At 33.4% G+C, this 19,891-nt stretch overlaps 1 protein-coding gene, 1 long non-coding RNA gene and 3 pseudogenes across 5 annotated transcripts; 2 read left to right on the top strand and 3 right to left on the bottom strand.

Moving 5' to 3' along the window:
- Positions 1-641: 641 nt before the first annotated feature.
- Positions 642-3,823, bottom strand: LOC111313499 (putative CRM domain-containing protein At3g25440, chloroplastic; annotated as a pseudogene). The gene is made up of 5 exons (XR_016332628.1): positions 3,615-3,823; positions 2,899-2,964; positions 2,668-2,806; positions 2,067-2,474; positions 642-1,335 (listed from the first exon to the last, which is right to left on the bottom strand). The product of XR_016332628.1 is annotated as a putative CRM domain-containing protein At3g25440, chloroplastic (transcript).
- Positions 3,824-4,711: 888 nt separating this feature from the next.
- Positions 4,712-7,957, bottom strand: LOC111313498 (calmodulin-like protein 3 pseudogene; annotated as a pseudogene). Its single transcript, XR_016332624.1, has 2 exons — positions 7,382-7,957; positions 4,712-5,416 (listed from the first exon to the last, which is right to left on the bottom strand). The product of XR_016332624.1 is annotated as a calmodulin-like protein 3 pseudogene (transcript).
- A 1,362-nt stretch (positions 7,958-9,319) lies between these two features.
- Positions 9,320-10,615, bottom strand: LOC149512173 (uncharacterized). Its single transcript, XR_016332625.1, has 2 exons — positions 10,052-10,615; positions 9,320-9,958 (listed from the first exon to the last, which is right to left on the bottom strand). It is a non-coding gene; the product is annotated as an uncharacterized LOC149512173 (long non-coding RNA).
- Positions 10,616-12,201: 1,586 nt separating this feature from the next.
- On the top strand, positions 12,202-16,830 carry LOC111314451 (linoleate 9S-lipoxygenase 6-like). 2 transcript variants are annotated; one of them, XM_089752529.1, is made up of 9 exons: positions 12,202-12,503; positions 12,638-12,963; positions 13,172-13,412; positions 13,574-14,053; positions 14,161-14,264; positions 14,341-14,409; positions 14,550-14,812; positions 15,008-15,271; positions 15,546-16,830. In XM_089752529.1, the coding sequence occupies exons 1-9, from the start codon at positions 12,326-12,328 to the stop codon at positions 16,516-16,518; spliced, it is 2,898 nt and encodes a 965-aa protein (XP_089608655.1). In that variant the 5' UTR covers positions 12,202-12,325; the 3' UTR covers positions 16,519-16,830. The 2 variants fall into 2 exon arrangements, with proteins under 2 accessions (XP_089608655.1, XP_089608654.1); XM_089752528.1 differs by having other exon boundaries at positions 14,550-14,827.
- A 226-nt stretch (positions 16,831-17,056) lies between these two features.
- Positions 17,057-17,808, top strand: LOC149512172 (chaperonin 60 subunit beta 4, chloroplastic pseudogene; annotated as a pseudogene).
- Positions 17,809-19,891: the final 2,083 nt, after the last annotated feature.

The raw sequence follows: 19,891 nt of genomic DNA, 5'->3' as shown, positions 1-19,891 counted from the left end.
CCCTTTGCAAAGTAAGCCAACCACGGTGAACATCATTTTTTTATTAACATATAGTATTGATGGCTTTCCCAAATTAAAAAAAAATAATAATAACAACAACAATAATGACAAAAACATAATTCTTATTCCTTATTCCTTAGACAACAAAATCCAAATCTTTAACAAATTTACTGCTATGTTAGACAAATCTTTATGCTAAGTGTCAAGACTTGAGAGAACCCTGCTCATTAATTTGTTTCATTTAGGTAAAGAGATTAATAGATTTGTCTCTGTGTTATGGAATAGGAAATAGAGCCTCAACATTGAAATTGGCTTGTGAATTGACCAAATCATTGGTTATTGGGATATTAAAATGAAGCCAAATTTGAACATTTAGAGGGCATTATATGGCATTTAATCAAGTTTGTATCGACACTCTTGTTATTAAGAGTGAATGGAATTAAATTTCTGCATGATCATGTTATTTAGCTTTGTTCTTGAGAGGATTTAAGACTCCTCGGTAGTCTGTAATACTATTTTATCTATTCGGTCATCATCCGGTAAGAATTTGAAATGAGCAACCTTAGGTAAGCAATTTGACATGCTTTACACATTTTGTTCTAGAAAAATGTACTGCACTCTGATGATTCTCGACAGCCAAGTTACCAAAAACTCAAGTCAAGCATCAATATGATGATTCCCATAAAAGTACTGCATCCTCCCAATGCATTAAGGACTCTATGCAATCAACCCTCTCAACATGGGAAGCCGAGTAAACAAACATCTACAACAGCTATTTTAAGAATTACATTAATTATGTTCCCTCCTATCTCCTCTTTTTCTTTAAGAGTGAGGCAGCACGTAGAAATATCTACCTCGTCAGTGAGCTAACATCTTTCTCCGATGGTGTGGGAACTTTTGAGACCATTGAGATTTTACACAGGAGCTCGTCAAAATCTTCAGGTTCCCCATCACTTTCTACTGGAAATTTGTCAAATTCATCCAAATAAAGCGGCCACTATTCCCTCTCCTCTTTCTCAGTGCTAGATTCAGTCTCAAAAATATCTGACAAATCCTCACAATCTGAACCATAAGCGAATCTGTAGTGGATTCATTTTCAGAAAGTTCCTTGCTCTTATCCAAAATTTCTTTCAATTTCTTTAACCTTCAAAGTGCATGCTTCAAATCTTCCTAGAATCCTCATTGCAATTATCAGTGTTTTTGCACATGTTGCATAGGATCAGGTCTATTTTCAGCTTGAGCAGCTTGAGCATATAACTCAAGGTCCCGATCAAGCTTTGGGATATACTTCCTAACAGCTCGAAGGCCATCCCTATATTTGGGTTTATCCAGAGCCTGTACAACAGGTATGGAAAGAAAATGATGTGAAAGCAAATTTAGATAATTAAGTATGAACATCAAAGACATTCAAGCTCTCTATCCGACAATCTACCAAATGGGAGCTTAAATAGTAACATGCTTGATCTGTATTAAGAGAACATTCTCAAGGCTTGGGTGAGAGTCATACGTGACCAATTAAAATAATCTCAAACAAGAAACAACTTAAAACTTTTCTGAGATATAGAAATCAGTTTAAAGTGACCTAGGCTAGTCAACCATGAGTTAATGAAAATATATGCTAATGCAATATTGGTAAGTATACCGTCAACCAGAGATAATAGCAGTATGTTGCCAGTAATTTTGCAAGTATTTTTTGACCAGTGGCATTTTATGCTCAGTGTAAAACTTATTTCTGCAGTTCCCAAAATTAAAGTTTCCTTATTTGAGAAAATTAAATGTAACTGGTTCATTTCCATTCAATGCTTCTATACCTAAATGACTTCAATATCCGGTTGTGTGAACTGACCAAGAACCCTGGCCAAAAAGAAAAAGAAATGACCAGGAACCATTCCCATATGTATTCTTTATGGGAGAAAATAAAAGATTTTGTCATGTTCAGGAAATGTTTCCACTTAGTATGCCATATGGTAAAGGGCTCAGTAAACTGAAATTCTCAATTCCATTCTTTAGATTTTCAATATTAGGATGAAAAACAAACCAAGAAAAGATAAGGAGAGAAGAAAGACCTTCTATCTAGAAAGAGTGACCCTGGGTGACAAAAATCTGTGTAGGTGGTTGAGAATAATTCTGCCCTCAGTACGTGATTATTGAATCATCTTCATGAATGTCAAGCACAATTCCACCTGCAATCTTGCAAGCTCAGCTGCGATCTCCTTGACTGCCTCTGGTGAGAATGTCTTAACCAACACCTTTAAAGTCTGATGTTTCTTCCAGTGAAGGTGCATGTTCAAAATTACTCCATGGTAAATTCCTCGTCTTCCAACTGGCACATAATTTTTGCACTTGAGGCCCATCTTCAGAAAGAAAAAGTGCTCTTCTGGAGTCAATATTTCTGGATCATGGGTTGTTTCTCATGATTCTGCAGGCTCAATCTTATTTAAAGCTGTAACAAGTCTTTCTTCTTTCTTTCGAGCCTGAAGAACAAATGGAGGAAATGCACATTAAAAAAGAGTTAAGAAAGAGAAGAATAGCTACTAGCTTATAAATGACTATCTAGAGAAACATCCCAACTTCAAAATCACTCATGAGAGAGAGAAAGAGAAAGAGCGCTGGCTTGAATTCCCCTTATCAATATGTAAGCATTTTGTAGAAAAACTGGGAGCTTACCTTTCTAAGTTTGTAAAGAATTTTTTCTTCAGCTGTCATTCTCTCATACTCTTTCTTCTTCTTCCACCTGACGAATTTTAACCACCTTACTACAGCTTGTTTACCCTTCAATTTCTTCCTCTTCACCTTACCGTTACCACTACAAGCATAATCAACAACAACTTTCTCAGAATGGTTGAGTGTCCCAACATTTTTTTCAGAAGCATGAAATGGAGCTGAATGAATCCATACACGCCTCTCGAGCAGAAACCTCTTTTTGTCATAGATTGGGGCAAAAGCCTGCTGTCGACCAAAAGCCTTGCATATAACATTAGCCAAACTACTGAATCGTTAGCAAATCCTCATTCAAATTCTTTAAAGATTTGTCTTTTTTTTTTTTCCTAACAAAAATTTCAGATTTAAAAACATATACAAATAATTGCAAATCATGAATACTTCCCCGATTCTATGAAACAGAGGAGCAAAAGTTAATAAGGTTTAAAATTAAACCAAAGTCAAAGGGTTCTTAGTTGGATCAAAAACAAACAGCGGCCCCAAGTTACAATTGTTAAAGTTTTACAAGAAAAGGACCTCAAATTCCTAAAAGATGTTATTTCAAAAGCAAGCAGAAGGTCTAGGAATCCATCAATATTACATTAAGTTTTATGAACTCAAACTGTAACTTCAATCAAGATAAAAGCAACCCATTTAATAACAGTCCCAAAGCTGACTTATTGCATGTTCAGAGCATCCCAGATTGCCAAAAACCAAGCTTCTATATGATAAAAGAAGTGGATTTTCTTCAATGAATTAACACGTTTCCACTCAAAACCAATCACACTGGCACCAAGAAAAGAACACCCATTTGGTGACTAAGAAAATGATACCAGCTGAGAAACTCTAAAATGTCATAACCAAAAAAATATATATATAAATCCCATTACAAGAACAAATACGGAGAGAGATACCCGGTTATGTGAAGGGTGTTATTGAGAATGGAAATGAATGAATTAGAGCAAAGAAACTTGAGCCTATGATATTTACGCAGACCCATTGAATCTGAACCTACAACCCTCCCCGTCATTTCTGTATCTTTCTGGGTTTCTGTCTTCTTCACTCTCTCTCAGTCTCGGCTCAGCTTCTGGGTTCGCCTTTATAAGCAGTGAAACAATTTGTTACAGGCCTGCACGCACGTTTCGGCCCGTTTGTTTCACTAGATCATATATTGTAAACGAAAATATTGATATTCTCAAATTTTAACATCATTAAAAAATCATTTTATACATTAATAGGTAGATTTTTAAATTCTACAAACGAATTTATACGATGTTTTAAAAATAATATTTCATTATATTTGACTTTTGAGTTTTAATCAAGATTTCCATAAATCTTAAGATTATTTGATCATATTTTATACATAAGATAACAAATAAGATAAGATAATAATTATTTTATATTATATTTAATTTATATTTAAAAAAAGAGATAGTATTATAAAAAGGATTAATTATTCTTTTAATTATAGATGATTAATCATCCTCTTGATATAGGATGATTCAATTCCCTTAAAATGAAAAGAATTATATTTAATTTATGAGATTAAATTTATATGTTTTATTATATTTTTAAAAATTATATTAATATTTTAAATTATATAAACTTTGAATAATGATAATTTTGACAAATAAATAAATTAACATATTCTAATCCTTACATACATCAAATATAAAATAAGATAATATTATTTAATTTAATCATATTCATAATATCATCTTATCATATTACATTATAATTTTATATACTAAACATATCTTTTATATCTCAATTAACTTAGCAAATTGACACTTATTAAAAAAAAAAAAAAAAAACTTAACACGTTGACAGAAAAAAGAAAAGAGAAACCCTTGATTTGCATTTATTGAAGTGTTCAAATAGGAATTAGAGGAGGCATACAGACGATATATATACACAAACATTAATGGCAAAAATCTGCCACATATGATGCTAGGAGTTGATGAACGAGAAGCCTAAACCTCAATAATGGGCTACTAATACATGTCTCCAGTGCAAAACAAATATCTTCCAAATATTTTAATTTCAAAGCTCAAGTACTACAAATTAGTGCATCAAAATCATGAATATATGAATCGTAAAGGAAGAATTAAACCCCATTTCCACCTAGACAAACTGAACAATAATTCATGACCAAATTAGAAATTAATTAAACTAATAACAATTTGGATAGAAAACATTGCAAATTCATTTTTTTTTCATTATCCTATAACGTTTCTTTTGACTCTATATATATGTTAACTTGAACTCAAGGCAGCAAAGCCACCACCTTTCATCATCTGCTTGAACTCCTTGAAATTGACCATTCCATCGCCATCCACATCCACCTTCTTTATCATCATCTTGCAATCCTCTATAGTTCTTCCTTGCTTCAGCCCCAAAGATGACAAAACCGACCTCAACTCCTCAACCGTGATGAACCCATCTCCATTTTGGTCGAAGACGTTAAATGCTTCCTTCATGTCCTCCTCCTCGTCCCTCTCATTCATTATCGTTTGATACAATGCACCAAATTCATCAATATCCACATAACCATCTCCATTCACATCAATCTTTTCGATCATTTGGGTTAATTCTTTATCAGCAATAAAGATTCCCAAGTTCGCTAGCGAGTCGTTAAGCTCTTTCTTTGTGATCTTGCCATCTCCATTCTTATCAAACATTTGAAACACCCGGCGAAGCTCTGCTGGATCCATTCCTTCCATCAAACAGTGAATATAAATAAACCCTAACTAAAAAACAACTTGCTTGAAAGTTAAACAAGCTCGATCTCAATAAAAAAAAAAAAAAAACCCCAGAGCTACGGAAAGCGGGAACAATGTTTAAAAAACTATTTAGTACAAAAAGATGATTGGAATGACAGATGGGAAGGGTAAAGGAAAATTCAAAGGGATTAAGTGGTTCTGGTTGTCAAAGAATGATATGAACAAAAAGGAGAATAAGCGGTGATTGTTGTTTACATCTGTTTAGTTGAGCAAAAGGTGGAGAAAGAGAAGGGTTTTTAAGCATGCACCGCTAAAAAAAGGGTTAATGAAATCAAATGGTTTTTAACAATACGAGCGGCTCTTGTTTTGAGAATTTTTTTTCTCTTTTTTGTGCCTGCGAAAGGCGTTTTCTAATTTAAAACTCATTGATTTAGGCCTAAAATTAGTGTACTTTCCTAACATATTCGGATTAAATTTGGTATATTTGTAGTTAGATGCTAATTTTGATTATTTTAAGAATTAAACAGTTAGTTTCTGTTTTGGTATGTTTTGGAAGTTAAAAGTTGATGAAACGAGGTTACGATGCTGGACACTTGGAGAATTACCGTTGGCATAAAATTATAATTTTGATTATCTAATTTTTCAGTAATTAATTAATATGTTAACCCCCCCTTCATTTATATTTTATTGTATAATTTAACGCATATTAATATTTGTTGTATAAGAAAACATATTCATTTTGATGTTATCAAACTCTTTTAATGATAGCAACATAATTATGAAAGAAAATCATCACTATAATATATGTCAAAAGCGAAAATTTTGTATTAACAAAATTTTATTCATGATTTATATTCATATCTATTGAAATGATTTTATATAAGCATACCTTAGAACAAATAGAATTTTGCCCTCACTCATTCTTTCTTAGTTTCTTTCCTAATTCAATTTAGTCAAACAATAATTTAATTTTTCTTATTTTTTATTATTCTTTACTTTTTGAAGTAAATAAAATAAATTATATACAAAAATAAAATAGCCAAATTGTAAAATATAGAAACGAGTCATGCATCTCAATAATTATAGAATTTGATCCAAAAACCAATTCAAATTGGACTTGGATGGATCCGGCTTGATTCTGATTCAAGTCAACCCGCCTCCCTTTTTTTTTTTTTTTCAAACTTTTTTCTTTACTAAAACAATGTATTTTTTGTGAAATACGAAAAGCTAACTCTAAGCGCTGTGTTTAAAACTCTTTTTTTTTTTTTTTCATTTTTTTGAAGATAAGAGATTTGTCTCAAGAAAGATGAGGAATGAATAATTGGATTACATCGTCTTGATTTATATTTATAGTACAAAACAACAGTTGATTTATAAATATTTGAGGCTTTTCAAATTGCAAGACAGAATTCGCAAGAGAATGTTGATAATATGAAGCAATAATGCTTAGAACTTGAAAGATTGATTCGTCTTTTACGTGGGTATTAGGTCTCGACATTTTTTTACCTGAAATTTTTCTAGCATTATTAGACAAGATCTCGAAGTTCCCATTTTCTATCTAGAAATATGAGAATATATTTCCCTCCAGCTTTATCAGAAATTACTATCCGGTCTTGATTCAAGTCAGGATTTTAAGAAAAACATACCCAAAAAAATAATAATAATAAGTCTTGAGAATTCAAGTTGAAATCTCTTTACAAAAAGCAAAAATGCAATTTATTTGGTCGAAGGAAAAATCGGAAAATGTATTCCAACCATGTGCCCAAAAAGATCACCGAAGAGGGATCTACTGGACGAGTATATTAGAAATCAATTAAATTGATGATATAGCAAACGAAGAAATTGCCTCAAAACAAATATGTCTTTTACAACAGCTTTGGGACAGAGTGCGTTTGCCAAAGATTACTTTTCAAATAACAAAAAAAATGAAACGAAGGGAGAGGCAAAAAGAGACGTACCAGGGATGAAGAGAAAGAGAATATGCCAGTAGGAAAAGGGCCTGAAAATCAAGAAACAATGATGAGATTCAGGTGAGTGATACTGGCTGAGTTTACATGTCGCAAGTATATTTCAAGTATTTGATCGAGTGGGTCGTTCGTTTCCATCTACACCCAACCAAGAAGCTGACTTGCTTTACCATTCCTCCCAGATTTCGTTTTTAAAAAAGAGGCATAAAAGAAAAACACTTCGAATTACAAAAACTGTGTTCCACCCTGAATAGAGAAACACAAGCTGCAGAAGACGACATATGGAGAAATGTAGGGTGGAAAGAAAAACTAAATAGAAGGATAGTAAATTAGGGTTAGGGTTTCTCGACGTTTTAGACTTAATCATGGATTAGGAGCTTTGGAAACAACCTATAGGCCCTAAAGGCCCAAATTTACACCTAGACTCGAGCTTTCGGAAACATGATCCGATCCAGCACACAATTAAAAAAATATTTGATTTTATTTTCTATACTCCGTCGAATTTGAATTTATTTTCTGTATACAATCGATCAAGTTTTTTAACTTCGAGTTCAAAAGACTGTCACGTACATTATTTTTAATTTTTTTTAATTATACACTTAAAAGTATATGTTATAATCTTTTAATTTCGTTTGGTGAAAATTAAAAGCTAAAACTTCATCAATGGTGTATATTCTTATTTTTATTTCTTTCTATCTATTTTCCTCCAAAATATCATTTCCTTAAATATATTTTTATGACCCAATCATCACAAAAAAAAACCTTGAAACTTCTTTTTCTACCATCAAAATATTTATTGGCCTCAATCAAGGCAGTCCACCAGAAAAGTCAAAACTCAAAAAACAGAATAATTTGACCATGGAGAATTGACCAATGCCGCATTACTTGTAACACTGTCAAGGCATGAACAATGTGTGAAAATATACATCCACAGTGGTTTAAACAAGGTCGATAACACAGGTTGAATTTTTTTAAATCAAATTCGATCCACTAATCTGCATACCAAAAAATAACAAAAATGACACTAATAACACCAATGTTGCAGCCAATTTTCTGGGGGCAAAGAAATTTGTTGAACAATATTAAAAAAAAAAAAAAGCCATACTAAAACTCTTCTACAACTTGAATTGCTAAGATGATTCAGCATTAAACCAGCATTAACCCATATTTTTGAACAACGAGTAAATCACCTAAGGACAATGATTGTATGTGTGGAGCTTCTGGTGCTAAATCTATGTTCCTGCAGACTTTAACATGACAGAGGATTAACATGCCAAGACAACACTAGAATTTAGCACAAGGGGAAACTCATTAGGAGAAGACGTCATGCAGCCAACGATCTATATGATCAAGAAAATAGCTGAATTTATTTACATAATAAGGATGAGTTATATTGGGTAACATAAGTGGATTTCAGCAATTTCACTATGTAACAAAGCTTTCTAGAACCAAGGTATATTGAGCATCCAAGTGTATACTGTTGTCATTAGGTTCTCCATCCTGAAATTTGGAGTATAGCTAACATTTTCTTCCTTTTTTTTTTGGCCCAAAATGCTAGGGGCACCATTGAAAATCTTACAACTGTGCTAAACAAGCAAAAGTGATGGCAAACCAGACTAGTTGAAAGGCATTATTGCCCACAAAATGCATCGACCAAGTTGTTAATTGAGGAACATCCTAGCCATCTTACCTGATAAAAACATTTTCTTTTTCCTCCACTATTCTTATCTAACATAAGATTAAACCATATCTTGAAGTCCAAATTAACAGACTAAATTGTAACAATATTGAAGATTACATTACATGATATAAGGCATGTCAAGGAGACCTACTTTGGGTAAAAAAACGTTAGGAGCATATCTTGAGATATACTTTGAAAACCTAAGTCTAATTTGAGAACAAAGTTAGGATCAACATTTCAAAAGGTAAGAAAAAAAGACTGACATTAAACAAACTACAGACATTTAACCTAGTGGACCTCAAAATAAATTTCTATCTAATGCACCACTAACTTGTTAGAGTAAAAAAGAATCCACTTTTACTAGGAAATAGAAATTCCTGTTAGGATTAACAGTCCAAAGCCTGAACCAAATTCTTCTCATCTTATTCACCCATATATCAAAAGCCAAATCTTCAGTTTTGAATAATAACAAAAGGAAAAGCACTGGCAGGAATAGAAACAATAAAATTCCCAACCTTTCAACTCTTTACCAGCATTAAAGTGCATCTAAAAGATGGCCACTGACTTGAAATACCTGAGTAATTCAACTTATATTAGGAATTTCTTCTGTTTGTAACCTATATTTTGAACCATTTAGACGTAATGCAGCTCTGCCCTATACTTTTGTCACTTAAGCCAATGCGGCAAGGCTTAATTGAGATCAAAGATCAGGTCAACTGTTTGAGGCAGTAAACCATCCCGTATTCCAATCAAGTGAAATGATGATGCAATTTCTGTCACTAGCCAGAAAAGTCATAATCTCCGTAGTCTGATGCTATACTTCTCCAATTCATACCATGCATGAGGTCACTAAACATGAACACTCCCTTTGCTCATAATACATTGCACTACGTAAAATTACACCAACTATATTCAGTTAATATAAACTACGCTTGCTGAGTAATTAAAGATCACAAATTAAACATTTAGGAATAACGTACCAGAAAAGTTTTCAAGCAAATGAATCTCCACCAAACATCTCTGATGCCTCGAATTAACAAATCAGACACCTTCAAAAGAAACAATCATGCTGTTCTTCATTTGCTACAGCTCTAGAACAGCTATCAACCTACCTAATCTTTAATATTTGATGAATAATGTCACATTCATTTCAATCAAAATTTCTAGCAATTTCCCTCCAGAAGGGCTCATACAGTTCCAACACCTTCAATCCTTCTTCTATCATAGTCAACCCACAGAACTAACCTATAGTCGGTGAGAGGCCGGGTCGATCATCTCGCTGTTAGTAAAGGCACAAAGTAATCTGGCCCGCAAAACCCCCTAATTCACGCTTCTGGCATTCTGGGTCGATGGCGAAGAGCTTGACGATCTGGTCGGCAACTTTTTTGAAGGAGGACAAGGTGGCGGAGGATCGGGTGAGGATGTGAGAGGATAGTGCTGGGAGACGGTGTATTTGGGAGGTGAGCTTTTGGAGTGCTGAAATCGCCATTTTTTGGGGAACAGAGAGAGAAATTGAAAGGAGGTTCAGTTCAGTGGGCCGTTTAGAGATGCTTTTGATGTCAGCAATTTGGTTCGGTTAATCGGAGCCTTTTTTGCAAACCGGGTTCCCTGCTGTACCTAACATCACGTTTCCCTTTTAATTAAAAAAAAATTAGGAAAAAAAAAAAAAAACCTTTAGCGCTGTTCAATTCGCAGATTTTAATTTTAAAAAAAATTAATTTTTTGTTATTTGATTTTTTTATTTAGTTCAACATTTTTTTCTCTGACCGAGAATCTTATATTAAAAAAAAAAAACTCTTTTCTCCTTAAAAATTTTTTAGATTTATGAGAAAAATATAATTTTTGCCCCATTTATCCTCCTTTTATTACATTTTTAAATTATATAAACAATCTTACTTACTTTATAAATATAATACTTTTATATATTTTTTATTTAATTTTAAGATTTAAAGATAAAAAACATAATTTTTGTTAAAAATATTTTTTAAAAATTATTTTACAAAATTTAATAAAAATGTTTTTAAAATAAAAAAGAGGCTATTTGTTGAAAATATGAAAAATTTTAATTTTTAAAAATTCTTTAGTTCTAATGAAGGCAATATTTTTAAAATTAAAAACACAATGTTTGTTAAAAATATGAAAAAAAATTATGTTATGATAAAATTTTATTTATTACATATAAAATTTATTATTATATATATTATATGCACAACAAAACTTAAACTAATTTTACTTAAATAATTAAATAAAAATATTAAATAAACGTATTATGAATATCACTTGTTATTAAATATTATAAAAAATAATATAATAAAAAATTTTATTAAATAATCTTACATTCTTCTAATTAAATACAAAAATCTTACATTCAGTTAACAAAACTCAAGAATAATATATAACTTTTCAATATCATTTTACTCTAAAATCACTTTTTCTCTTAAAATTTAAAAATTTTTGAACTAAATGCCCTCTTACAATATTTTTCACAAATGTGTTTTTTTAGAAAATAAACCTGAAAAAAGTTTTAATTTTATGTAGAGTTTTTAAGTAAATTTTTTTTTATTTGTTTTGTTTTAAAATTTTGAAAAAATAATCATTATTAAAATTTGAATGTAAAATCACTTAAAAAAATTTATGTTGAGACAATTGAATTAATTAAAATATTGATTTTTTGTAATTTGCAATTAAAAATGATGATAAATTTTGATAAGTTAGTAAATTTCATCCCATAAATTAATAGTATAACATGTAAAAGAAAAATCAAATCGAAAATGTTAGTGTAAATTTAATTAGTGGTCATTAAACAATTACAAAAACTCTCGATACAATTTATGTAAAAATTATCTATTATATTAATCCAAAAAGATTCCATATTTTTACTCAGGAAGGAAGTTTTGAAAATTTTAAGTTTTAGATTCAATTTTTTAAGTTTTAAATTCAATTTTTACTTGCAGGAGTTTAGTTCAATTTTATGCTGATTCCGCCATTAGCAACATCATATCAATTACTACATTTTTAATGGTTAAGGAAAGCAAGCAGAAATCACGAAGGTGGGAATGTGTCAGAAGTGCCGAACAAGAAAACTCATGGGCAGGCAATGTATTAGATTCCAAAGCAGATAACGAAAGCTAAGAACATTCCCGCGCTAGCAACAGCAAGCTACCTGGCTCTCCTTCCTTTCTTATATCCATATATATAGTACTATTTTCTTAAACTGAAACCACCGGTGGTGATTTTCACAGGAGAAAATAAATATGAAAGAAAATGTGGGTTGTTGCTGTGGAGTACTGCAAACATGTTGCCATCGCCCTGACCCTAAAAAAGACATTATCAAGGGAATTTTTGAGATTAATCACAGCCCTTGGTTCTCTCTCTGTGCCGCTGGACGATCAGTTGCTATTCGGATTTACAGCAGCCATAAAGTGGATCAAAGTAAGTTAAATTTATCCATGCAACAAATTATCAAATATGTTTTAAAGGAAAGATATGAGATGAGGATTTTATGGTATACTCTAATAATTAAATTGATAAGTTAACACTTAATTACAACCATTAATCTTCTTCAGGCACTATGAAAGGATCAGAAAGTGACAACGCATACCTAATCCAGGGGAAAGTGTTAGAAAGAGAAAAGCTTCCAATCATGGAGGGGAAGATGAAGCTGCCAACGAGAATAGTCAAATTTGAATTGAAGTTCGAGGTGGATCGAGGGTTCGGATCTCCAGGGGCTTTTGTTATAGAGAACAGAGACAAGCATAAGTTCTTCCTCAAATCCGCCACTCTTAAGTACAGTATTCCTTATACTGACAAGCGGGAGTTCCGTTTTTACTGTGGTTCCTGGGTGTACCCCCTCCACAAGACCGGAGTCAAACGGGTTTTCTTCACAAACCAAGTATGTTAACATATATATCTTCTTTAATTGTTTCTTGTTTTTTTTTTTCCTGCCTATAAAATCAATTCTTCGCACCGTTCACAACATTTACAATTCTAAAGAAAATTTAGTTAGTACTATAATTTTTTACGAAACCAATTAGTACGAACGGTAATTTTGATATTAACTTAAGCAATCAGTTGTTTATGTATCGTTGCCTTCCTGACAGTTATATCTTCCAAGCGAAACACCTTCCGGCTTAAAAGAATTGAGACAGAAAGAACTTCAGAAACTGAGAGGAGGTTCGAAAGGTGAGAGGAAATCATGGGATCGAGTGTATCAATATGATTACTATAATGATCTTGGGGATCCTGACAATGGCCGAGAGTACGGTCGGCCGGTTTTGGGAGGTTCTGCTGACTATCCATATCCACGAAGGTTAAAAACAGGCCGCCCCCCTTGCAAGAATGGTATATATAGTATAGCAAGATATAATCCATTTTAATTATTTCGTGTTAACTTTTTTTTTTTTTTTTTAAGTTGAAGAGTTGAGAAACTATGACAAAAGTTTCTTCTTTTTTTTTTTTTTTTTAATTTCTTCTTTGGCTTTTGTTGTATTTGTTTTATACAGACCATTCAGCCGAGTCTCGGCCAGCCAGCTGCTTTCAAACTTATGTTCCACCTGATGAGCAATTGAGCCCAGGGAAACAAGAAGAACTCAGAAATAACTTCGTTGATGCTCTTCAGCGATTTCTTAGCCCAAAGACAGATCACCCAAACAGGTGGCATCAAGAATGTCCTGACCTCATTAGGAAAATTGTACATTTCTTTGTTCCCAGGGGTGCATTTTCAACTGGAGATTTTAGGATTCTTCAGTCTATCGTAGATTTCTTTAGAAGAAACCCAAAATCATCATCCCATCAAGATACCGGCAGTTTAGATCCATTTGATGCCATATTAGACATTTTCTCAGACAAAGAAGTAAAAGAAATGGATGGTTCGGTCAAGCAGAAGCTGGAAAAGTTGGTACCAAAGGAAATTTTTAACGAAGTTGTTGATACTTCAACCAAAAGAAACCTTTTGAACTCACAATTACCTTCACTTATAGCAGGTTAGGTAGCCATTGAATTTGATCTTAGTATAACTGCATCTCCAGGTTGGAGTTGGACATTCTAATTATTGACTGATGATATTCTTCGTCCTGCCTGTTGTTGTCAGAGGAAAAATTTGCATGGGGTGAGGATAAAGAATTTGGACGCCAAATGCTTGCAGGAACCAATCCAGTTCGAATCCGGCGCCTCCACTCTTCCCCCCAAAATAAGGTTTCGTATAGATTAGTAGTAGTAATATTTTAGCCCTGGAATACTTTGTCATCTCCAACTTTTAAAAACCTTGCAGGAATTCTCAACTCTAAGTGAACCAAATCAGTTGCCTGATAAGTTACTGAATGATACTGATGTTAAAAAGGTAAACAGAGAACAAGTTTTTTCAAGATAGCGTATATAGCATATAGTTGAATGCAGATTGTAGAGATTTCCTTATAATTATATAAGATCTACCTGGTTTTTTTTTATGTTAACTTCCTAAATATATGCTATATTTGGCAGGCAATGGGTGAAGGTAAGGCATACATCTTGGAGCACTATGACTACCTCCTGCCATTTCTAAACATGATAAATGGAAAGGGTGTTTGCGCTTATGCAACTAGAACAGTACTAGAAGCGGGCTCAACGATGGACACATTAGAGCCAATAGCAATAGAACTTGGCTTGCCTGACCCCAAGAGCAACATGGTTTTTTCTCCCGATGATGAAATATTATGGGAGCTTGCAAAATTTTTCGTTGCAGCAAACGATGCAGCTTACCACCAGTTAGTTAGCCATTGGCAAGTAGTAATTAATTTCTTTACCATATATAATCAAGATAGGTCCTACTTGACCGTAAATTTTACTTGGGATCAGTTGAAATTTCTAGTATTTCTTAAGAATAGAAGTTTGAACTTTCAATCATTACAACAGTTTGAAGCCTGATGTTTTACTTTATTTTTGTCTATTTTCCAAACAAGGTTGCATACTCATGCTGTAATTGAGCCATTCATTATTGCCACTAGAAGACAGTTGAGCGTGATGCATCCAATTCATCGGCTATTAGATCCTCATTTCAAAGACACCTTGCATATAAATGCAATGGCTCGAGGCGTCTTCCTCAATGCAGGTGGAATTTTAGAGACAACCCTTTTTACAGGTGAATTTTCCATGCAATTGTCTTCTCACTTGTATAAACAATGGAGATTTGAAGACCAAGCCCTTCCCAAAGATCTTGAGAAAAGGTAATTCATGAATCAAACTTCTATTGCTTCATTTGGTAATTGGCAAGTATATATGTAGGGATAGATGGCGCTGAAATTACTATCAATTAAACAAGGGTGACAAATTGTTATAGACATTAACGTTCCAAGAGTAATGATTTGATCTACAGGATTTACCAAAAGAAATTATTTCATCTTTTGAAAAGTGCTTGTGTTATTTGTTTTTCATTATTGATCAATGTGGCAATTGGTAAAACTCATTTCACTCGATTTAACTATGACAATAACTTTTCAGAGGTATGGCCAAAAAAACAGGAGAGAGTGTCAGAGATAAAAATGTCTCGGAAATAAAGGAGAAGCCAGCAGAAAAGAAACCGGAGAAAATAGACAAAGATGGCGATCTGGTAGAGAGAGACGAAAGTCTGGAAGAAATAGACGAGAATGTGGTAGAATTAGACGAGAATCCACCAACAGATAAGGCTCCGGATGAAAAGGTGACTTTTCCCGCTGGGGTGAAGCTCGTTTTAGAAGACTATCCCTATGCTAAAGATGGAACTGAGATATGGGATGCCATTGAGACATGGGTCAGAAAATATTGCAAAATTTTCTATAAAGACGATCATGCTTTCAAGAAAGACGAGGAAATCAAAGAATGGTGGTCCGAAATTAGAGATGTAGGCCATGGTGATCAAAAAGAAGGGTGGTATGATCTTACAGCAAGTGAAGACCTCGTAAAGGCTCTAACAACTATCATATGGATTACTTCAGGTTTGCATGCTGCAGTGAACTTCGGGCAATATGCATATGCCGGTTGGCCTCCGAACCGTCCCATGCTATTGAGGAAGTTCATTCCAAAGCCAGGGACAAAAGAATGGGATGAGCTGACGCAAAATCCTGATAAGTTCATTGTCGAGATGTTGCCTGAGAAGTTTCAAATGTCATTTGTTATAGCAGTGATGGACCTTCTCTCACGCCACACGTCTGATGAGGTATACTTGGGTCAAAGGCCACCAAAAAATGAGTGGGAAGAGAAAGAAGAAGTTACGAAAAAGTTTCAAGAGTTCCGAGCAAAACTTCAACAAATAGAGACAAATATAATGGAAAGGAATAAACAATATAACCTAATGAACAGGTGGGGATATGCCAAGATTCCCTACAAGCTTTTGTATCCTGATACATCCAAGACAAGGGCTCCCTCCAAGGAGAAGAGCGGACCGGAGAAGATGGATATTACTGGAAGGGGAATCCCTAACAGCATATCCATATAGCAGTATATGCAATTATTCATTGCATTGCAAACTCCTCTATGACAAAATCTGGGTTTAATCAGTTTCATTTACCTTCATCATTAATATTCTCTGTTCAGTTCCATTTAACTTTTTTTATTTTTGCTTTTCAAAGAAATATGTATAATTCTTCATAATATGTATTCATTTCGAGCTAGAGTTTAAGATGTCATCTCGAAAGTCTAGAGCTTTGCCCTGAAATAAACGGGAGGAATTTGTTCTCTCCATGAATTAAAAACTGCTGTGCTCATGTGCATAAGCCACTGTATTCAATTATAATCTAAAATTAAATTACTGAAGGGAAACAAAGAAAAGTAAAAGCTCATGAATTTGTTTCATTGCCAGGAATCTGCTATAGAAATCCAATACCTCTGGAGGTTTATATTCGTGGACTTTATATTTGGTTGTTGATTATGATTTAAATGTACCTTTATCGTTAAAGACCAAATCATGATCGGGTCCCTTATCAGCACAATAATTGATAGCTTCCTGTTCTCAATCTCAAATATTCACATTAGATATGAGGACCTTGAGAGGTAAAGTAAACTCTAGAGGTTGATGCTTATGTTTTTAGCAATTTATCTGAGGTGGACATTTAAGATGCAGCCATAAAGGAGCAGTTGCAGTTAGACAATCTTCTTTTTTTTCTTGTGAAAGGCTTTTTTACAATTTTATTTTGATCATGACTTACAAATGCATTTCTGGTTTGTATATCTTCACTCGGGAGTTACGTCAATTTTTACAATCAATTATGCTGTTTCTTCCAGGTAATTTCAGTTGGAATGAATCCAGTTCAAATTGCCTATGGGATTGGGAAGACAGCAAATGCCTTTGTTTTTTAACTCAAATTGATGTCCAGAGAAGTGCAGAACTATATTATCTTCTTTTTTATTGAAAAATAGTCTTCCTTAAAGATAAATAATTGGGTCCAAAGCAAAGTGCTAATAATAATGATGTTTCTAATATGTGCTAAGAAGTATATTCAAGCTTATCTCAGACTTGCCTTAAGTGCAAATGGATTATATAATGCAGGTTGAGGATCATGAACTTGCACAAGTTGTTTCTATTAGTGCTGGGAATGATTATGCGGTAGGTAAGTTGAACTCTGATGCTCTTCAACAAGTTGGAAGGAGGGGTGTAGTCAAAATTGAAAAAGGAAAATGTACCGAGAACAATCTACAGATGGTGGAAGGAATGAAGTTTGATCGAGGATGTCTGTCTCCTTACTTTGTCACTGATCATGAAAGGATGATTGTTGAGTTCCATAATTGATTATTGACGGTATAAACTTTAGGTTCTTAAACCTGACATGTGTTTCTATAAAGTGAATAGAGGGTATGAAATTCTTTACTTGCAATTTCTGTTGGTTGACAAAAAAAACTCACAAATCCAAAGGAGATGTTTAAAATATTGGACAGTGTTGTTAAAGAGAAGTACCTATTTGTGATAGTTGTAAAGCATATTGAGCAGGAAGCTTTTTTTTTTTTTTGGTCTGGGACCCCTGGTGTTCGGTAACCATTTTGGACTTCGATTAATTCAGAGCCGAACCAGGTCGAATCCCATAAGAGAAGCAAGCTCTCTCAATTTTTTCCATTCACAAGACTCAAAACTGAAACCTTACTTAAGAGGAACTGAACTCTTTGTAACACGAACCAATAGGCGGTGGTGAGCAGGAAGCTTTTGTTCCACTGATTAGGAACAAACTCAAGGGTGTGCTGAAGGCAACTACCATTAAAGGCCCTGCCTTTGGTCAGCACAAGAGCCTCTGCTTGAATGATATTGCTATCTTGACTGGAGGTAACAAGTACTGATATTCTTGCATCCTCTTACATTAGGAATGCCTATGCATCAGAATGCCTATGCATCGGTTCCATCAACTAGAAAAAATTTATTTTATGTTAACAATATTAGAATGAGACAGTATTTTCAAATGTAGCCGTCTCTTCAATTATCTTTACTGTTATTAACATGATACAAACAAATCCGTAGCATCACACGGGTCTTGCTCTAGTGACAATAAAAGCAGAAGAAAGTGTCAGAGATAAGAAAGTCTCAGAAATAAAGGAGAAGCCGGTAGAAAAGAAACCGGAGAAAATAGACAAAGATGTGATCAGGTAGAGAGCGATAAGAGTCTGGAAGAAATAGATGAGAATGTGGTACAATTAGACGAGAATCCAGCAACAGATAACGCTCCTGATGAAAAGGTTACGTTTCCCGCTGGGTTGAAGCTCGTTTTAGAAGACTATCCCTATGCTAAGGATGGAACTGAGATATGGCATACCATTGAGACATGGGTGAGAGAATATTGCAAAATTTTCTATCATGAGAAGGATGATGCTGTCAAGGAAGATGAGGAAATCAAATAATGGTGGTCCGAAATTAGACTTGTAGGCCATGGTGATAAGAAGGAAGGGTGGTATGACCCTAAAACTAGTGAAAACCTTGTTAGGTTGGCAGCCTAACCTGCCTTGACGGTTTCGATTTGATCTGATTTTATAGAATTGATTTTTTTTTTTACAATCGAATTTTGAATTGAATAATGATAAAAAAAATCAAAATTTAATTGAGATCGAATTTTAAGTAAATTTAATTCAACTCGATATATATAAAAAAATTATTTTTTATTTTTTTATTTATATATATTTATATATTTATATAATTTAATATTTACATTTAAAAATTATATTTTATAATTAAAAATAATATTTTTTATATTTAAAAATAATATTTTATTAATTTTAAATCAAATACGAATTATACAATATCCAATCGAATTTGAATGTGAAAAAAATAAAAAATTCTTCAAATCGAATTAAATTTAAATTTTTTAATATAAAATCGAATTGAATTCAAAAAAAAAATAAAAATCTATCTCAACCCGACTTACTGGTATGCTTGAACCTCGTAAAGACTCAAACAACTCTCATAGGTCGGCTTGAACCTCGTAAAGACTCAAACAACTCTCGTATTGATTACTTCATGTATGCATGCTGCAGTGAACTTTGGGCAATATGCACATGCCGGTTAGATCCGAACCGTCCCATGCTATTGAGGAAGTTCAATCCAAAGCGACAGACAAAAGAATGTGATGAGGAGGAGGATAATCCTGATAAGTTCATTGTCTGAGAAGTTTCAAATGTCATTTTTTATAGCAGTGAGGGACCTTCTCTCACGCCACACATCTGATGAGGGTATACTTAGGTCAAAGGCCACCAAAAAGTGAGCGGGAAGAGAAATATTTTAAGATGTTGACGATGAGTTTCAAGAGTTCAGAGAAAAACTAAAAAAAAATAGAGAAATATAATGGAAAGGAATAAAAAATATAATATAATGAACAGGCGGGGATATGCCAAGA

This window comes from Durio zibethinus, chromosome 23, assembly GCF_047325235.1.
Source record: "Durio zibethinus cultivar Kanyao isolate XHJ-2024 chromosome 23, ASM4732523v1, whole genome shotgun sequence".
Lineage (NCBI taxonomy): Eukaryota > Viridiplantae > Streptophyta > Magnoliopsida > Malvales > Malvaceae > Durio > Durio zibethinus.
The sequence above is the reverse complement of the archived record's forward strand: the minus strand, read 5'-3'. Positions and strand labels throughout refer to the sequence as shown.

Coding starts and splice junctions, on each gene's coding strand:
- LOC111314451 (XM_089752528.1), top strand. CDS start 12,326: ATGAAAGAAAATGTGGGTTGTTGCTGTGGAGTACTGCAAACATGTTGC. Junction 14,265..14,340: donor ACTCTTCCCCCCAAAATAAG/GTTTCGTATAGA, acceptor AAAACCTTGCAG/GAATTCTCAACTCTAAGTGA. Junction 14,828..15,007: donor CACCAGTTAGTTAGCCATTG/GCAAGTAGTAAT, acceptor TTTCCAAACAAG/GTTGCATACTCATGCTGTAA.